This window comes from Cynoglossus semilaevis, chromosome 10, assembly GCF_000523025.1.
Source record: "Cynoglossus semilaevis isolate Cse_v1.0 chromosome 10, Cse_v1.0, whole genome shotgun sequence".
NCBI classification, from domain to species: Eukaryota; Metazoa; Chordata; class Actinopteri; order Pleuronectiformes; family Cynoglossidae; genus Cynoglossus; species Cynoglossus semilaevis.
The window spans coordinates 12751494-12769661 of NC_024316.1; the positions used below are offsets into that span (position 1 = coordinate 12751494).

The 18168-nt window shown below is 40.8% G+C and overlaps 1 protein-coding gene across 1 annotated transcript in view; it reads left to right on the plus strand.

Annotated features, from left to right (window-relative positions):
- The first annotated feature begins 4897 nt into the window (after nucleotides 1-4897).
- kmt2d (lysine (K)-specific methyltransferase 2D) overlaps nucleotides 4898-18168 on the plus strand; it is a 28159-nt gene continuing 14888 nt past the window's right edge. Inside the window, 34 exon segments of the mRNA XM_025059409.1 lie at nucleotides 4898-5990; nucleotides 7097-7179; nucleotides 7287-7395; nucleotides 7527-7729; nucleotides 7855-7964; nucleotides 8053-8215; nucleotides 8317-8488; nucleotides 8641-8755; nucleotides 8886-9064; nucleotides 9158-9432; nucleotides 9509-9595; nucleotides 9873-10630; nucleotides 10727-10840; nucleotides 11392-11505; nucleotides 11607-11711; nucleotides 11797-11978; nucleotides 12214-12378; nucleotides 12588-12697; nucleotides 13254-13298; nucleotides 13393-13581; nucleotides 13672-13839; nucleotides 13939-14061; nucleotides 14505-14626; nucleotides 14716-14851; nucleotides 14932-15018; nucleotides 15106-15183; nucleotides 15266-15424; nucleotides 15560-15629; nucleotides 15719-15957; nucleotides 16051-16124; nucleotides 16221-16271; nucleotides 16384-17979; nucleotides 18058-18162; nucleotides 18165-18168. The exon segment at nucleotides 18165-18168 is cut by the window's right edge and continues 80 nt beyond it. Coding sequence (XP_024915177.1) covers nucleotides 7131-7179; nucleotides 7287-7395; nucleotides 7527-7729; nucleotides 7855-7964; nucleotides 8053-8215; nucleotides 8317-8488; nucleotides 8641-8755; nucleotides 8886-9064; nucleotides 9158-9432; nucleotides 9509-9595; nucleotides 9873-10630; nucleotides 10727-10840; nucleotides 11392-11505; nucleotides 11607-11711; nucleotides 11797-11978; nucleotides 12214-12378; nucleotides 12588-12697; nucleotides 13254-13298; nucleotides 13393-13581; nucleotides 13672-13839; nucleotides 13939-14061; nucleotides 14505-14626; nucleotides 14716-14851; nucleotides 14932-15018; nucleotides 15106-15183; nucleotides 15266-15424; nucleotides 15560-15629; nucleotides 15719-15957; nucleotides 16051-16124; nucleotides 16221-16271; nucleotides 16384-17979; nucleotides 18058-18162; nucleotides 18165-18168 — 6256 coding nt within the window. The 5' untranslated portion in view covers nucleotides 4898-5990; nucleotides 7097-7130.

Here is an 18168-nt window from a genome sequence, read left to right on the forward strand (position 1 = left end):
AGCAATTTAGAAAATAATAATGGTGATATGATGGGCCAGAAAACGTGTCTGGTGGTGTGTTCATCTGCCCTGACCTGTGTTTTCTCTTTTCCCCTTTCATTTCCAGGTAGACAGGGTGTACCCTGATGGTAATGTTTACCATATAAAAAAGAGATGGTAGGTTGCAGATACCTGCTGCTGATTAAACCTAAAGTTGAAGAAGTGTTAGGCAATGTGTGTAAGTGATTATCAGAAGAATTCTTGTAAAAAGAATTTGGACAGAAATTGTCAGGCTTACATTATTCAGCAATTTAGAAAATAATAATGGTGATTTGATGGGCCAGAAAACCTTGACTTCCTGTGGACAAAACTGGTATTACTTGGTCCTCTGGGCATTATTTTGGGACACGATCCATAATTTGGAAAACACTGGTTCCTATTACAGTGGTATAGATACGGTGTATATATGCTTACATATATACAGAGATAATCTTGAAGGGCAGATGTAAAGAGTGTAGAACTGTACCATTATGTATTTGTTTTCACAGACACACTTATGTACTGTATGTACAATATGTGTATGCAATTAGTGAAAGGATGGGAGCAGATTTAGTCCATCCACAATAGATTCTTTATTTTTTTACCTTCTGAATCATAATATATAAATGTTTAATAGATTATAATTATTCCACTACATGTACCGTATGTCCTCACATGTATCCCTATCATAAGAACAAATTAAAGTGACATTTTATCAAACATTAGGCCCATTTTCTTTAGATCCAAAGAAAATTCGTTCCAGTGCTTTTGGTTGTGTATAATGTATGTTACAGGGTTCAGTTTCTCTGGGTCATTATGCAGTCTAAGGAACTGGTTAATAAAAAGCCCAGACATACTTAATATTCCTCACGCTGTTCCAGCAACTTGACTCAGACTTTATCACGTACCAAACGGAGTCATCAGGGTTTTTTCAGGATGTTAAAGGTGACCGTTTTAATTCAACCTCAGAATCATTTTGAAACTCCTTGCATTAGTCAGAATCTTATATACATATAATGCTGTAATATGTACAGATTTAGACTGGTTACTGATTCCTAAATACTCCAATTTTATAGCAACTATTATTAACTCTAGTATGTAATTCACAGTTAGCTAGTAATGATCTTTTTTTAAATTCGTAGTTTATATAAAACAATTTTTGGAATTGGATTTACTGTCAGCTTAGACTTACTGTATACCCCAAGGTTATACACCCCCTTGTGGTGTATCAGATGTATGATCCCATTTCCATTGTTTCAGATTTTCCATACATAAAACATATTTTTAAAAATCTATCCGCTATATGCCCAGAGATTATGATTAAAATGCAATTTATAACACTGATACTAATTAGAACACAGCACTCAATTCCACATTATCAAAACCAACGGTTAAAGGTAATAATAAAAAATGCAAACAACAGATATTCATATATAATATATATTCAGATATTCTTCACTTTTTCCCTCCTGAGTTTTTATGTCAAAGTCAAAATTGAACAATGCAGTGTCTTCCACCATTGTATGCTGTTATAAACATCTGTGGACGTATCGTAGAGGATTATCCCTGAGATACTGGAGGCAGATGGGCTCTGTTGACTGGCCAATGGGAGAAGCACAGTGTCCTAATACCATCCTCTACTGACATTCAACGGCCAATCAGTTACTGTGCTTCAACTGGACTCAGCCCCCCAAAATCTAATCCAATCTGGCTAAAGCTGAATGGGAGTTAACTAATCCTGTCAAGGGGACCAGTAATAACCTATTTTCAAAATGAGAACATGCACAAACAACACAGGTCTACACAAAACTGACAAATTTTTGTGATGTCGAATCGATGACTAGAATCACATAGTAATTAACAGTCATACTATGAAACACTTGAGAGGAAGAGTGCTTTGTTGGACAGTTTTTGGGGGGTTCTGTGTGGTGAGAATTGGGTCACTGAATTTATTGTGTGGCACACATTACAGCACTATAGGCTGTGGAATTCAGTAGTCTTTTTGCGGGTTATGAATAGTTAAATACTTCCATAAAGGAAAAACCAGTTTTGGCTGGTCCCCCTCTTCATTGGTGACAGTGTGTGACTGTGACCTGTATATAGTGATACTAAAAGTAAATAGTACATCTTATACAACCACTTAGTGCTTTACAGGGACAAGCAAGGTTAATTGTGGGGGGAAAAAATCTTGATCTTACAACATCATACCCTTTTCCCTCATGTGCTTCTTGAAAACCCCACCCTTTTACTGTAATACTGCCAGCTATTGAGGTAATAACCTTTTGCATATATAGAAACAAAGCCAAACTCTGTAGTACATGGTATACATTAATGCTAAACATGACACAGTAGATTCTCTCCTTCTGGGTCAAAGAGTCCAGTTTGGTTCTCTTGGACATGATAGATTGGAGCTGGTGTGGCCAGGAGCTGTGACCTTTTCATAAAGTCCCATTATGGGACAAACTGTGAGCTAATCTAATTTCATATGAGTTTATAATTTCATTGACAGCTAATCTGTACTGCCCCTGGTCATTGGTTCACAGAGTGGCTCGAGAAGTTATGACATTTGGTTGGAAGATTTTGAAACTGTCCTAAAACTGCAGCTTGTTAGACCAATAAAAAAATAGAAATGTATAATTTTGCTCTAATGATAATTTCAAGCCCTGTTTACATTTTATGATTACAAATACTTCTGTTAACACTAAGGTCTACATTCCCTATAGATTTTAATTATGTAAATATTTCCGATTTAATACTTATACACTTGTAATCTACTAATTAAGACTTATAGAAACGTAAAAAACATAATTAATACTACCTTGCTTTATCAGCTTGATAGGCATAAATAGTCCATTTTGTTGTTCAATTTCTGCTGCTATATCTTTGTGATTTTTAATTGTATTTATATAAGTCAGTTGTTAAATTTCCTTTTAACATTTCAGTCACCTTTTTTATTTTTTACTTTTTGTTTTGTTGGTTTTATGTTTGTGATAGTGACATTGTGCACAAAGACATTCAATGCGCATTGAAGTGCATTTGTTGGTGAATCTGTTACTTCGGACAAATCCACGTATATATGTGAGTGAAACAACAGTGCAAACACCTTAAAACGTGTGAAAATGTTTACTTGACGTCACGTTGACCGACTTATTTTTGGGTAGTTGCGGGTGAACTTGTGAGACCGGGGTTCGTTTCTGATCAGGGACTTTTCTCTCCGGTTATTTACAAGCACGCAGTTATGTATGAATTTAAAAACACGATTAGTCAACACCTTGTTTAACACTCTAATTGCGAAACGTATTTGTAGCATGTGCACACTGTGATGTTAAAATGCTATTATTATTTAGAAAAAAGGTGCATCAGAACCGTTTTCATCGGCTCGATATGTCACCACCGCTTTTGGTCTGACAGCCACGCCGATGTAATGAAAAATGGCTACCCTGGATCCGTAAACTCTAATGACCCAATATCTAATATCCACCATATTACATTTGGCCCACACTCTCCACACATTCAAAATCCCCTTCTAATGTCAGTGGAAAGGAGCAACCACGTACAAGGCTATTCAGTGGGAAACTCCAGGTGTTCAGACCTAACCTGTACACTGTTGAAACAAAACAAACACATATTCCTTGTTCGTTTGCATGAATTAATTTTGACGTAGTTCTCCTTATTAGCCACTGCTGTTAGCTACTGGCTAGTCGTTCGTTCAGCGGAACAGACGCAGCGCAGTTTTAGCCCAGTAAAGATGCTATTGACCCGAACCCAGGTTCCCCAGTGGAAAGTTAGAATGCAAATGTGGGTTACATGAGCGCCTGATATCGACCCGAAATTGAGGGAGATGTATATGTATATACATATCGGACGCATGAAACTCCATTGGTTATAATTTCCGGACTGTTTATTTTGGTGTAAACTTGCAGCAGCTTAGACGACCTCGCCAGCGTCAGATTCCAGAACAGATGCTAGTTTATGTTAGCATCGGGAAAGCTACATCCAGAAGGCAGGCAAGGCAGCGATTGTATTCACTGTAGGAAGCTGCGAGACTCTAACCGGGGCGGGTTAAATACTCAGCTTGGGTCTTAATAGATTTCCTCGGACTGTTGGTTGGTTGCAGCAGTATCCTTCTATCTGGAAAGCTAAGCTATCAGGAGCACCGTCCAGCCTGCCTTCCGCCGACGTGCACTTCCCCCACTCTCCCTCCCTCCAGCCGGCTAAGCCGCAGCATTAGTCCGGTGCACAAAATGAAGCGTCCGTCAGCAGCATTTGGGGAAGCCGCGTGCTTGTTTGGATTTTGCTGATGTATGAAGAGACGATATTGTTTTTGTGAGGTGAGTTCGATTTATTTACGTCATTTTTTAACTTCTCTTGCGACACGCAGAAACCTACACCAACCTGACCTTAGACCGGGTAATGGTATCGCAGCTAGCTGTTAGCTGCGATCAGATGGTGCCGTCTATTTGTTGGAGAACTAACGATGTCACCTGGACACAGACTAAAGTTTGATTTATCTTTCACTTTAACTGCATTTTTGATCATATGAGTGATGTTACCGGTTTTCATGTTTACAAATAAACGCTGTGGTGTTAGAGTCACAGTGAATTTGCCATAGTTTGTCTTCCCGGGACACTTTGGCGCTACGTCAGCCCTGGTAGTTGTTAGCTTTTCCGTGCAAATGTTTTGCCAATGGCGTGGAGCAGGCTATTTGCTGGACAGAACCAACCCTTTGAAGTCGTTGTTTACATTTAGAAATTGTGCTTAGTGCTGCATTTATACATGATATAAAACATGTATCCAGATCTACTAGGTTGTTGGTAGAATTTACTAATATGGACTATCCAGATCTACTAGGTTGTTGGTAGAATGTTGGTAGAAGATGCAGAATATGGGTACTTTGTCGTGAGAGTTGAAATGTAAACGTTTACACTTTTAATGTAAACTCGGCCAGCCTGGGTGTGAAAACATTAATTTTCCAACGTGACCTCACTTTTCATTTACGACATAATTTGAGAAATAAATTCCCACAGTTTCACAAGGTAACATTTGGTTTATGTACTACTTTTTTGTGTTTTCTCCATTATCGTAGTGAGGATGCAGCGTTAATGTTTCTCAGAGAAAGTCTGGTGCATGTGTTTGTGTTATCATATTTTCCTGTAGTTTTGTTTTTGTGTAGCTTTGTATTTGCCTGGGTTTTCATATTGAACTCTATTATACCACAATATACACATCCGATCAGGAGATCCAAATGTAGACATGCACATCTGCGCCAAAATGCAGATGGATCTACGAACTGCGTTTACATGTTTAAATAATACATTTCCGCACATGCATTATATATTTTGGGTTACGAATTGCTTTTCTAACAAGCACGACTTAAAAATTCGTTCACTGAAATTAATTTTTGCGATTTAAGAGTTTTTCATTTTATAATCTCGGGAACACCGATGTGCTGTCTTAAAGCCTGTCCTTCGTTTAAATCATTTTGTTTTGATCCTTTTAAAACCAAAAACATCGGTAGATCATCTCACTCTAGTTTGTCTGGCGTTTGCTGCCTAATGTTGGTTAAAACAAACACATGCCATGTCTTGTGTATATATGATAACATCTGTCCTGTGAATCTACGATGGTTTGTGTTTATAATTGTCTGTAATTGACTGAAAGTTAAGCTGTAAAATAGAATGTTTTCTTTTTTATGAAAGGAAATACTAGTGTTAAAGTGTGAGCTCTTCTAGTCGTACATTGTTGGTTATACACATTTTGTACGGCGTGGATGTCAAAGCGGAACTATGATGTGATCGACAAAGGTTCTGCCCGAAATGAGTCGCTGCAACAGGAAGTTTAGCACACGGAAGTTGTGTTTTCTTTGTGTATCGCATATTACGGTTGTTTTATTTGGGATACTACCAATTTTTTTTTTACATTCCGTTTGTATTGTCGCTTTTACTGTTGCGGATTGGATCCTACATTGATGGGTAAATATTGTCTATTGCTCTAAAGCAGTTTTGAACGATGTGTCTTGTGCAACACTGGCGCTATTTTTAATGAGTTTGCGAGAAAGCGCGATTGCATTAGCGCTAATGGTGCTCGCATGATGGTAACCATCCGAATTGTTGACATTAAAAAAGCATTATTGTTGTTTATAGCATTTTAGACCTCTTGTTTTAGACAATAAACATTAATTACACCATTAACAGAGATGTCGTGAGATTGTTAGTTTAAAATGTGATAAACAAATCTATCTTCAGAGTATTTTTTCTCCATGACGGTCACAGAGATGGTTTTTGCATAAAATCCCCCTTCTACTGTTGGATAAAGCTGCACAGTATATTGTCTGTCTTTAGTAATGGATCTCTGCGTTTTTGGTTTGTTTACCATTTATGTCAGAAATTGGTCAAACGTAAATGTTCCCATCGTACAAAATGACGACCGTCAGGTATGTTAGATATACAACGTTTAGTAATTGGGGGTTAAATATACCCACAATATAGACACATTCAAGAAGATTAATGTATGGCTGCATGCATAACTTAACTAATTAGGGAACTAGTGCACAAATCAATATTCTTTGGTGAATTATAGTGCACTTTAATGACACTCTTTTTTACTGTATTGTGACATTAAACCTGATTTTAATATTCTTTTAGCGTTAGGGCTAGAATGATTAGTCAACCTATGACTAATCAAACACTGAATTATTCAGCAGTTTTTAACCATCTTAGTGTTATGAGCAGATGTTTGTGATATAAAAACATCTATAATTTCTTTAACAGTAAGCTGAGTGTATGTGTTTTTTGAACAAAATAAACAAAGTCTGATGTATCACAACACTTTTTTATTTTGATAATACAAAAATATTTGTAGAGACAAGTTATCTAAAATCCATTTTTTTCTAAAAAAATTTCTAAAATTTTGGGTTTTAATAAGCATATTTCAATTTTATACAAATTATCATTCTACGCACCAAGATCGATTAATTGAAAAAATAACTAGAGTTTTGTTTTGGAATTAATGTATTCTTGACTTGGTCGGCCCCTGTTCTAATGTTCATTATTCACAAGTTGCCAAACTCTCCTTACAGATCTCTGTCAAGGAGGTCAAAATAAGTACAGGGGATGGACGAGCAGAAATCCAACTGTGAGGAGAATGACTCTGAACCAACAGGTATTATACTCAAATTTTTGTAAAAAGAAAAAAGCAAGAAAGTATATATGCATAGCGTAAAGTAAATTTATGGCTTTGAAGTGAGATTTTTTTCCTTTTTTTTGTAGCTGATGACAGTGCCCCTACAAAGCAGCCCTCTTCCTCCCAAGGGGTGTCCACTGGCTTGCTTGGTTCTGAGGACAACTCTGCAACAACAGCCTCTTCCAGCCCACCATTGTATGTTGTCCAGTCTGATCATAAATTTTGCTTGTATTGCTGTATTAAACCTTCACAGTAGTTCAAAATGAATACTTTCAACAAGTGAATCACTGATTGTCTCTTCAATGTTTTTTTATAATACCATACAGGGAGAACACAAGAGCATGTGTGCTTTGCAACTGTGTGGACCGGAGTCTGCATGGACAGCGGGAACTAAGACATTTTGGGTCATCAATGGAGCGGGCAACCCTAAAGCCATCAGCATCTCCACTGCCACAACCTGGAAATGATGACCTGTCTTCCATTGGATTTTCCAAATCCCCATGTCTTGCAACACTCTTTGATGATTCAGGTTTAATTTGCATGTCTTTATTATCTTTTATTAGTTTGCAGTGTTATGGTTTTCCTCTTAATTATGTGTACAAGAAATGCAGGAGGTAAGAATATATCACTGATGTCAGGCTCTGTAATAAACAGGGGGTTGCTGGGTTCATCACTGGTGTGCGGTTTGGTCAGAGGGAGTAAAAAAACTGGACAACGAGGAGCTGGAGAATGTGGATAAAGCTGTTATCTCAGGGACACAGCAGGTTAGTGTGGTGTCCGCAGACTGTATTTTTAATGAACCAGACGTCAACAGAACCTCCCATAACGTGGCCCTTTCTTGATTTGTTTCAGCCGTGCGAATACTGCAGAAGGCTAGGTGCAACCATTCAATGCCATGCTGAGGGCTGCTTACGGTTCTACCACTTCCCCTGCTCAGCAGCCAGTGGATCCTTCCAGTCCATGAAGCAGTTGGTCCTGCTTTGTCCAGAACACATAGACAAGGCTGAGGAGTTGGGTAAGGAGACATTGATTGATTGGCTGCTCTGCAGCCTTTACTTGAAAATTAAAATACAGATTTGTAATAATATTTTGTTCTTTTATGTGTTTTAAATCCAGCAGGTGAAGATGCTTGGTGTGGAGTTTGTGACTCAGTTGGTGAGCTGACAGATCTGCTGTTCTGTACCAGCTGTGGTCAGCATTATCATGCAGCATGCCTTGAGATTGGCGCCACACCCATCCAGCGTGCAGGATGGCAGTGTCCAGAGTGTAAGGTGTGCCAGACTTGCAGGTGAGTCCACCCTTAATAGTGAAAGTAAAATTTGTGCAAAGGATTGAAATGTTTCACTTTGGAATTCACCTAGTAAACATTGCTTTTTTAATGTGAAGAGTTAGTTTTATGTTGTGTTATGAGTAATGTTTTTTTCCTGCTAATTTTATCAGACAACCAGGTGAAGATTCCAAAATGTTGGTATGTGATGCGTGTGATAAGGGCTACCACACATTCTGTCTTCAGCCAGCCATGGACTCTCTTCCTACAGACCCATGGAAATGCAGAGTAAGTTGCGTTTGCACAGCTTTTATTTTTGTAGGTGTTAATTTTATCTTGAAGTGTAGCACAGCAGTGAGTAACTTTTGTAAGTAAGCTATTTTTTTAACTGTTAGCATTCTAATTTTTACTTTGGCAGAGATGTCGTGTATGTGCGGAGTGCGGTGCTCCCGGCCTGTTGCTGCCAGGTTCGGTGCAGTGGTTTGATAACTATACAGTATGTGAGGGCTGCCAGCGTCGCCGCAGCTGCGTCTGTGGAGTATGCGGCAAAACTGCGAGCCCATCTGTTGATCTGCATTGTTGCAGCATGTGCCACAGGTCAGCTAAATTCACTTTCACAAAAGTAATGATGGGATGCACACTTTGAATTTCTAACACTCTTTGATCTTGATGATATCTGCACTTTTTAAGGTGGGTGCACAGTGAGTGTGCTTTACCGAGTGAGCTTCCAGAACACAAGTCTGTTTGCCTACTCTGTAAACAAAATCATCACCAGCCTCCGGTCACTCATCAGCACACTGTAGAAGCACCTGCAGGACACATGGATGTAGTGGAGACGCCTGTCCAAACAGATGTCTTGACCAGGGAGCAGACAGACACATCAGAAGTGTCATCGGGACAAAGAGGCCAATCAAAAATAGATCAGGTTGAAAAAATTGCCAACACACAGACGCCCATGGAGTTGGGTAAGAAAAGTCTTATGTATTTGTGCAATTGACTTAAGTGTGTCACGGTTGTAGTTTTAACAACCTTTGTTTCTAGGTGAGGATGTTGCGGGTGTTGATACCATGGATTGTGAGGAGAAAACAACAACTTCTGATGTTTCTGCTGCTCCATCAGAATCTACAGGTAAACTTGCAATTGAAAGCATTTCTACTATATGTAAACCTTGAAAAACCTCAACATTATAACATTAACCTTTTTATGAATTGACCTAATAAAATTTATTAGGATTTGATTTGTTTTCCTTCTTCTTTATACATCTAGTATTTAGCTGTGTATTAGATGTATTTACTGCAGTGAAAACCTCGGTCTCAAAAATGTATTTGTTGTGTGTCTGTTTATTTCTTATCCTCAAATTTCCCACAGAAACCCTAATAACACTCTTCATTATTTTTAAATGTAGCACAAACATTAAGAGAACAGGAGACGGTTTGTCCACCCTCTGATGTATGTGCAGAAGAACCCGCGAGAGGCATGGCAGATCCGTCATCTCACAAGCTCAGTGAGGATCCAACAGGGGTTTCACAACAGGGTCCTACAAAAATGGATGTGGAGCAGCAGAAGGCAACACTGTCAGTGGAGGAAGCTTCACATGCATTACCAGAGTTATCAACGTGTGGCGCTGATCATCCATTGTCAAAACCATTAAGCAAAGATCAACTTGCTACTTCCTTTGTGGACAAAATTGAGCAGTTGTTCCCAGGTGATCAGCAGAGGACTTTATCCAAGAACCATCATTTTCCTTCTCATCAGGCTTCATCAGTGGTCACAAAAGAAGACACTTCTGTAATGGACATGGAGGAGAGATTGCTCACTTTTTCTGATGAGGAAGAGGAAGAAGATGATGATGAGCAAATGAAAGTGGAAGGACTTCACGATGACATTAAACAAGAACTGCTGGAGCAAGATATCAAGCCGGATTTGCTGCTAGATGAGACTTCCAACTTGAGCCACGGAGATGAGAGCAGCAGTGGCTTTCTTGGTTCACCAGGAGAGCTGGATTCTCAGCTGTCCATGGAGTTTGGATTAGTACCTCCTGGCCGCTTGCATGCCGACAGCCTGCTCACTGAAACAGATGATTCACTTCCCTTCGAACCACTGAGAAGCGACAGGGACAAGGTGAAACGCAGAGGATCCCCTGGACGCTCAAGGGTCAAACAGGTGATTTCATTAATAATCAGTCATGTTTAAAAATATTTGAGAACACATAGTCACAACAGAGTTTCATTGATTTTTCATTGTTTTTCCCATCCAAAGTGTCGAAGCAATAGTTTCCCTGGGAGGCGTAGACCTCGAGGAGGTGGTGGAGGGCGAGGACGGGGAGGGAGGTCGCGGCTTAAAGCCATGGCCTCTTGCATTGATGCCGTCTTGGTGAGTTGGATATACATGACTTTCAGATTATTATTTTTTTGATTTACAACAAGGGCTGTCAAAAGTGAAAAGCATTAAGTCATTTTAATGCAAAGCCAGATTGATGCACACGGATATCAGATAATTCCACGGTCCATTTATCCATTATCATTGTTCTAATACACGTTGTCATTTACAAACACTGCATAAAAGAGTTTCAGGTTCACCAAAACACCTCACACTCAAAATAATCTCAGGTCTTCAACTTCAGACCAGAGGCCCATGGCTTTGTTCAGACCAGGCAACAAGCTGCCATCAGGATATATGACTAAAAAACACACCAACTGTTTGAGGCTAAATGTTTAGTTATACTTCTGCACATTTTGCTTGATATTAATCACAAATTACATTAGATGAGAGACCCAAACATCAACCTACTGTTGTTTTTGTCTTTCTCTTCCAGGAACATACAGAAAACGTTGTTGTTGCTTAATCAGATAAATCTGATTAAACCATTTTTAATTGTTGACAAACCTGGTTATAATATTTTTTGTTTTTATTGTTGTTCACAGCTAAGCATGACCTTAGACACTGGAGTAAATAAGGAGGAAGAGGATGAGGAAGATGACACCATGCAGAACACAGTGGTTCTTTTTTCAAACACTGACAAATTTGTCCTGCTGCAGGTACCATATATTGTGATTTGATAGACTCTGTGGCTTCAAGGTATTTCTATTGTTATTTTTATATCAAGTACTGATCAATCTCTTCACGTTCTTGTTTGCAGGATATGTGTGTTGTGTGTGGCAGTTTTGGAAAAGGCATGGAGGGGCAGCTGTTGGCTTGTGCTCAGTGTGCCCAGTGTTACCATCCTTACTGTGTAAACAGCAAAGTAAGCAGATGGACAGTCTCCAGTATTTCACAAGAACACTTTGTTCATCCAGATAGGTTTTTTTGTAAACTTGTGTCTTCCGCAGATCACCAAGACAATGCTGCGTAAGGGCTGGCGTTGTTTGGAGTGTATCGTGTGTGAGGTGTGTGGGAAAGCGTCGGATCCGTCCCGACTGCTGCTGTGCGATGACTGTGATGTCAGCTATCACACCTATTGTTTGGACCCTCCGCTGCACACTGTACCCAAAGGCGGTTGGAAGTGCAAATGGTGAGCGAAAGACCAATTATGATGCTTTGCTCTTTTTTCTAGCCGTCACTGGGACCAGATGGAAATGAATGCAAGTAAATTTGCATATTATGTAAAACAGCCCCGTCTGACAGTTGTGAGCAATTCAACAGCCAGTTCTTCCTTTTCTTTGTTCTGTTCTGAATGTGCTTAATTTAGATTCATATTTGTGTTGTTGACCAGTAGCTGTTGTTACAAAGACAAACTTTCCGTGCAGGTGTGTATGCTGTGTGCAGTGTGGTTCCAACTCACCGGGTTTCCACTGCGAATGGCAGAATAACTACACACACTGCGGCCCCTGTGCCAGCCTCGTCTCCTGTCCAGTATGCAAAGAGAACTTTATGGAGGAGGAGTTGCTTCTGCAGTGTCAGTACTGCGATCGGTGGGTGTCGCTCATTAGAACTACAGACGTGTAGCTACAAATGCAGAAACTTTATTATTTAGTATTCGTTAGAGCACAGCTAATGAAGACAAGCGGGGCATGGATTAGTCATGCATTTTTCATATCATGAATTATTCCAGTACATCTTAAATTTGCTGTGTGATTTCCTAAGGAAAGTGTGTCAGATCAAGGTTGGTGTGTTTTTTTAGATGGGTCCATGCTGTCTGTGAGAGTCTGTACACAGAGGATGAGGTGGAACAAGCTTCTGATGAAGGCTTTGCCTGTACTTCCTGCATCCCATATGTTCCAAAACCTGTGGGTAAGTGAGAATGATGTACATATGTACATACATATGAATGTACACACAGCATTTTAGACAACACTGGTATGGTTTCCAAAAATACAACAAAGGCTGGAGTCCATCATTTTGTAATCTACTCAAACCTCTTATGTTTTGTGTAAAAAGAACTTCAGTGTTTTTTACTAAAAAGTTCACATTGATGTGACAGATGCAACTTTTAGCAGGTGTCCCTTTTTCTTTTGCACTCAATTGTGGATACAGTTTTTTTGTGATTGGAATTTTGGCCCATCCTTACTGCATAAAAGACTTGTGAAATAATCTTGTGCATTTAAGCTTATGCACAGAATCGATGCATAGCTTTGTTTTTTTTAATGCAATGGCAGGTGTTAAGAGACAATAATTTCATATATGTTCACCAGAAAAAAGACGGTGTGTTTGGACTTTGGAGTATCTCATAAAATGACACATTATATTTTGTCTACTTTTGCTAGCGTTTTTTCAAATTTAGTTTGTATAAAAGTTTTATTTTCCAGTTTGTACTCATTAAATAACTTCTTTTTGTCTACATTCACAGTAGTAGAGTCCGCCATAATGGCTTCAATTAAGATCAAAGAGCCAGGTTTGTTCATTTCTTTTTCTCTTTTTATTGTCTGCTGCAAAACGGTTATTTATTCCTAATTTATTTTTGATTCCTTACCATTTACACCTTACAGAACCCCAGTTTTATCGATTGGAGGGTGTATGGCTGACAGAGTCGGGTATGTCACTGCTGCGCAGCATCTCCATGTCTCCCTTGCACAAACGTCGACAACGTCGATCCCGTCTTGGCACTCTATGTTTGGAGGGAGGTCCTGATGGAATAGATATGAGGGAGGTGGATGCAGAAGGGGAGGATGGGAAAGGTTAGTGCACTTGGACTTTATTTTGTGTAACAACTTTTGAACTTTCCCCTTATGAATATAAAAATACTAATAAATGTCTTGGTCATCCAGGCTGTGGAGACTTGGACAACCCTGGAAGCCCTGACCGAGAGGGTGGTGCAGATAGAGACGCAGGTGCAGAGGGAGGCAATGACGGCATGGCTGATGGTGAAGGTCTTAAAGGAGGAGCTGAAGAAACAGATGACAGTAAAAAAAGAAAAAGGAAACCTTACAGGCCTGGTACGCTGACCTGAATTGAACTCAATAATGATTTGCATCTTTGTGGATTACTGTTGATTTAAAAAGTGTTCATTAATATTTATTTTACAATTTTAACAGGAATAGGAGGCTTCATGGTGCGACAGAGAAAGTGCCACACACGATTAAAGAAAGAATTTTTTGCCCAGCTGGCTGGAGAAACTATGTTAGATGGACAGCCAATAGAAAGGACTATCGAGGAAGGTTGGTGAAAACTGTTGACTTTTCAGTTTGAATGAATGATATAATACCATTTGAAACACTCTTGCATCATAGAACAGAACAGAACTATTTGTACTAAATAAGATTTTGGGTAGGTTCAGTTTTCCAGTCATGCATACATGACCTCACTTACTGTAACAGTTGAGTAACAGTGAGTGCAGTGACTTATTTTGCTGTTCAAGCAGAAGAGTTGTGTAAACAAACAGAGTAATGGCAACAGCTTAAAAAAAAAGCATCAAAGGTGCCATTAGTGTCATCTTTGTCCTCATGACTGAAGCCTGAGTGCACCACCAACAAATGGAACGTTGGGAGACACTTCGGTGACATATGTTTTGTGAATCTCGGCAGATACACAAACACCACATTCCATAACCTGGGATATATATACTGTATATGACAACTGAATTTCACTGTCCTGTGCACAGGACCTCACCCCGACACAGATAACATCATGGATCCTAAACCAGTTGACGGTGAGGAACAGGCAAAGAAACGCAGGGGCCGAAAGAGGAGCAAACTGGAGGATATGTTTCCATCTTATCTTCAGGTGCGTCACCATTTCTCTCCTCATGTCTTTTTTTATATTATTTTTGATCAAAAGTAATATTATTAATTTTAAAATATTTGTAACTACAGGAGGCCTTCTTTGGAAAGACACTCATAGACTTGAGTAAGAAAGCCGTGATGATACCCTCAGGACACAGACCAAGCCCTTGCCTTTTCCGACCTTCTTTACCAGCACCATTGGGGGTCAAAACTGCTGCCCCAGACAGTAAGAACAACAATCTTATCTGTAGCACAGGGAATGTTTTGGTAAATTGTGTTACTGAACCATTTGGTTTTGCTCACTAGCTGAGGCCAAGGATCCTTCTGTGGATGATAATCTTTCTCTCAAACAAGAGATTGAAGAAGCCCCCCAACCTCAGGGAGAAGGTGCAGGTATGTGAACATTTTGCACTTGCACATTCTAATTAGATGTGTTGTCTGTTACAGTATGTTATTCGTTTGTTCATGTCATTTTATTAGGAGTTTCTGCACCCCTGTCATCACTGAAGGACCAGGCATCAGCCGATTCTCAAGAGTTAATGGGGGCAAAAAGCAAAGGTAAAATGCACTGTACAGTACACACTCTCAGTTGCAATACCTATCATGATGTAAAACTAAAGTGCCTCTCCTTTTGTGGCAGATCTTCTGCAAGGAGTAGAAAGTCAGGACTCTGAGCAGTTTTTCAAGAAAGTTCTGGGAGTGTCAGATGGTTCAGTTTTAGGGGGCATGAAGCCTATCTTGGAGGGCAGTAAGGGAGAACTCAGTCAGAATGCTCAGCCATCGAGAACTCTCCTCTCAGGTAAATGGGATGTCATTAAATGATGACATCATTGGACACTTTACAGTAATATTGTTTGCATTTGGATGTCTATTACTACCTGAACATAATGCTGATCTTCAAATTGAAATTCATACAATGCAAATCTACTTATAGGGTCTTTGCCCCCAGCTGGAATGATGGATGCCTTTCCTAACCTCTCTCAATCACCATTCTTTGACGTGCGGTAAGAATGCAAACGTATCATATCATTTTCCCCAATATCCCATTAAATCTTCAATTTGCATGAGACGATAACCTCAAATTTTTGCACAGGGAACGTGGAGGGCTTTTCAGTCCAGATGGAGGTGAAGACAGTCCCTGGGCAACACCGTCAACTCCGGTAACTCCTTCATCTCCACCAACCCCCACTGAGGCAGAGGGTGATGGGTTGTCCTACAACCAGCGCAGTCTCCAGCGGTGGGAGAAGGATGAGGAGTTGGGTGAACTCTCGACAATTTCGCCTGTGCTTTATGCCAACACTAACTTTCCCAACCTTAAACAGGACTACCCAGGTGAGTGTGTATGCATTTACCGTCACTGCCAGGGCAACCGGTTGTTTTTTGTTTTTTTTAAATCATACTCAATATATCATCATATTGTCACAGACTGGGCCAGTCGGTGTAAACAAATCATGAAGATCTGGAGGAAGGTTTCAGCTGCGGACAAGACTCCTTATCTGGTACTAATTTGAAGCTCAAGACAAGTCAACAGCTTGTAGATATATATTTTAAGCATTCAACAGGTAACCTTACCTCTATTTTCTTTTAATCTTTAGCAAAAAGCCAAAGATAACAGAGCAGCCCAGCGTATTAACAAGGCACAGAAGGTGAGTTAATGCACCACAAACAGTTTGTAATTTCGGAATAAAATGTTTATTTGTGTCTCTTATTTTAATTGTAGATCAGTGTTGATTCATAAGCTTAATTACTCTTTTACAGCAGGCCGTGAGTCAGGTTTCAGTCAAGATGGAGCCTGGGCGTATGAAGGGGGAAAGACCCAATTTGCACCTACAGATCCCACCACCTTCAGGCTCGACATCACTCTCTTCCCAACCCAGCTCTGCGGAAAGTCCATTTCCCTTTCCTCCAGATTCAGGATCATCCTCTGTGTTTTTCTCAGATGGACCTAGTAAAACTCCCGGTTCTGCAGAAATCCGGACTGATCCCTTAACCAGGCTTCCTTCCCAGTCACCCACATCTCACTCCCACCCAACCACACCCCTCTCTCATGCTGGACCCAGCTCCTTACACGCCTTTTCCTCAGGTTATTCTGCTTCCGGCCCACAGGGTCTTCCTCAGGGACGGCCAGCCAGTCTTGGCCCATTTGACATGCAACCAGGAACTCCTGGAACCCCTAGACGGGCCCAGCAAGTTGACCCCTACTTTAGATCACAGCTGCTGCAGCACCAACAAGGTCATCTTCCACAGCCACACCATGGCTCTCAGGAGTCTCTCGGACCTCTAGAAAGTCCCCATTCAAGAGGAGCTGGGCTTGGAGAATCACCCATGTTCTCGCCACCCCACAATCCTCATCATGGAGACCCTTTTAGAATCCAGCAAGGAATGGGGCGGCTAGAATATGGTGCCTCTCCATCACACTCCGCAATGGCTTCCTCTTCTTCAAGCACAGGACAGTACAGGGCTGACATGAGAGCACCTTCTCCACGCTCCACAGCAGCTGGACGACCTGACCTGCCCACTGGCTCCCCGGCAGGGATGGTAGAGCCTGGAGATGGTTTATTTAAGGCACCTTTAACACCACGAATGCATCAAGCAGAAGGTGGCACATTTCATACTGGAGCGTCCCCCAATCATCATTCTGAAAGCCACAAGAAGTCCCCCTCGCATGCATTGTCCGACCCACACGCTCAGCCACTAACTCCCAGACCACAATCAGGTGATGGTTGTTTGCTGGGACTTCAGAGACAACCCGTAATGCAACAGGATCCATGTGCTAGAGTGCCATCTAGTCCACAGTCACAGTGTGGTTCGCTGTCTCCACACACCCCTGGTGGTCCCTCTAGTGACGCCTACAGTGTTCAGTCCCCTGCTACTCCACGTTTCCAATCCCCTGATCCTTGTTCGCAACCACCTTCAAGGCCACAATCTAGAGATCATTTTGCTCCGACTCATAAACCTCCTCGGCCACCCTCTGTTGCCCAAGAGGCAAGCACAAGTTATAAAACCTCTCCCCATGCTAACCAGGTACCACCAACTCATCCTAACAACAGTTCCATAGGAACAGAACCTCTTGATATCAGCCACAACACTGGAGCTCTTCAAATCAACCAACAGCATAGTCAGGTGGCACAGGGTCAGCTCCAGCAACCACAAAATCAGCAGAATATAGGAACAGAGAGTTACAACACGAGGGTGCCACCACTGTCTGGATCTCAAGAACAACTGACACTTCGTCCTCCTGACACAACTCATCCACCATCGTTGCAAAGCACTCAAGAAATGCCTGACATGCCGGCAGTTCAGGATGCAACTTTAGTAGGCCTTAGTCCATCTGAACTGGAGAAGCACAAACAGGTATCATAGTTTTAGCTGCTTATCAATCGTGGTTGTCAACTCGACATGTTTTACTGACAATTTGTTTTCATTTTGTAGCGCCAGAGACTGAGAGAATTCCTGATTAGACAACAGATGCAGAGAAATACTATGAGACAAGAGAAGGAAGCTGCTGCGGCCGCTGCCGCAGCCGCCGCCGCCGCCGCCGCG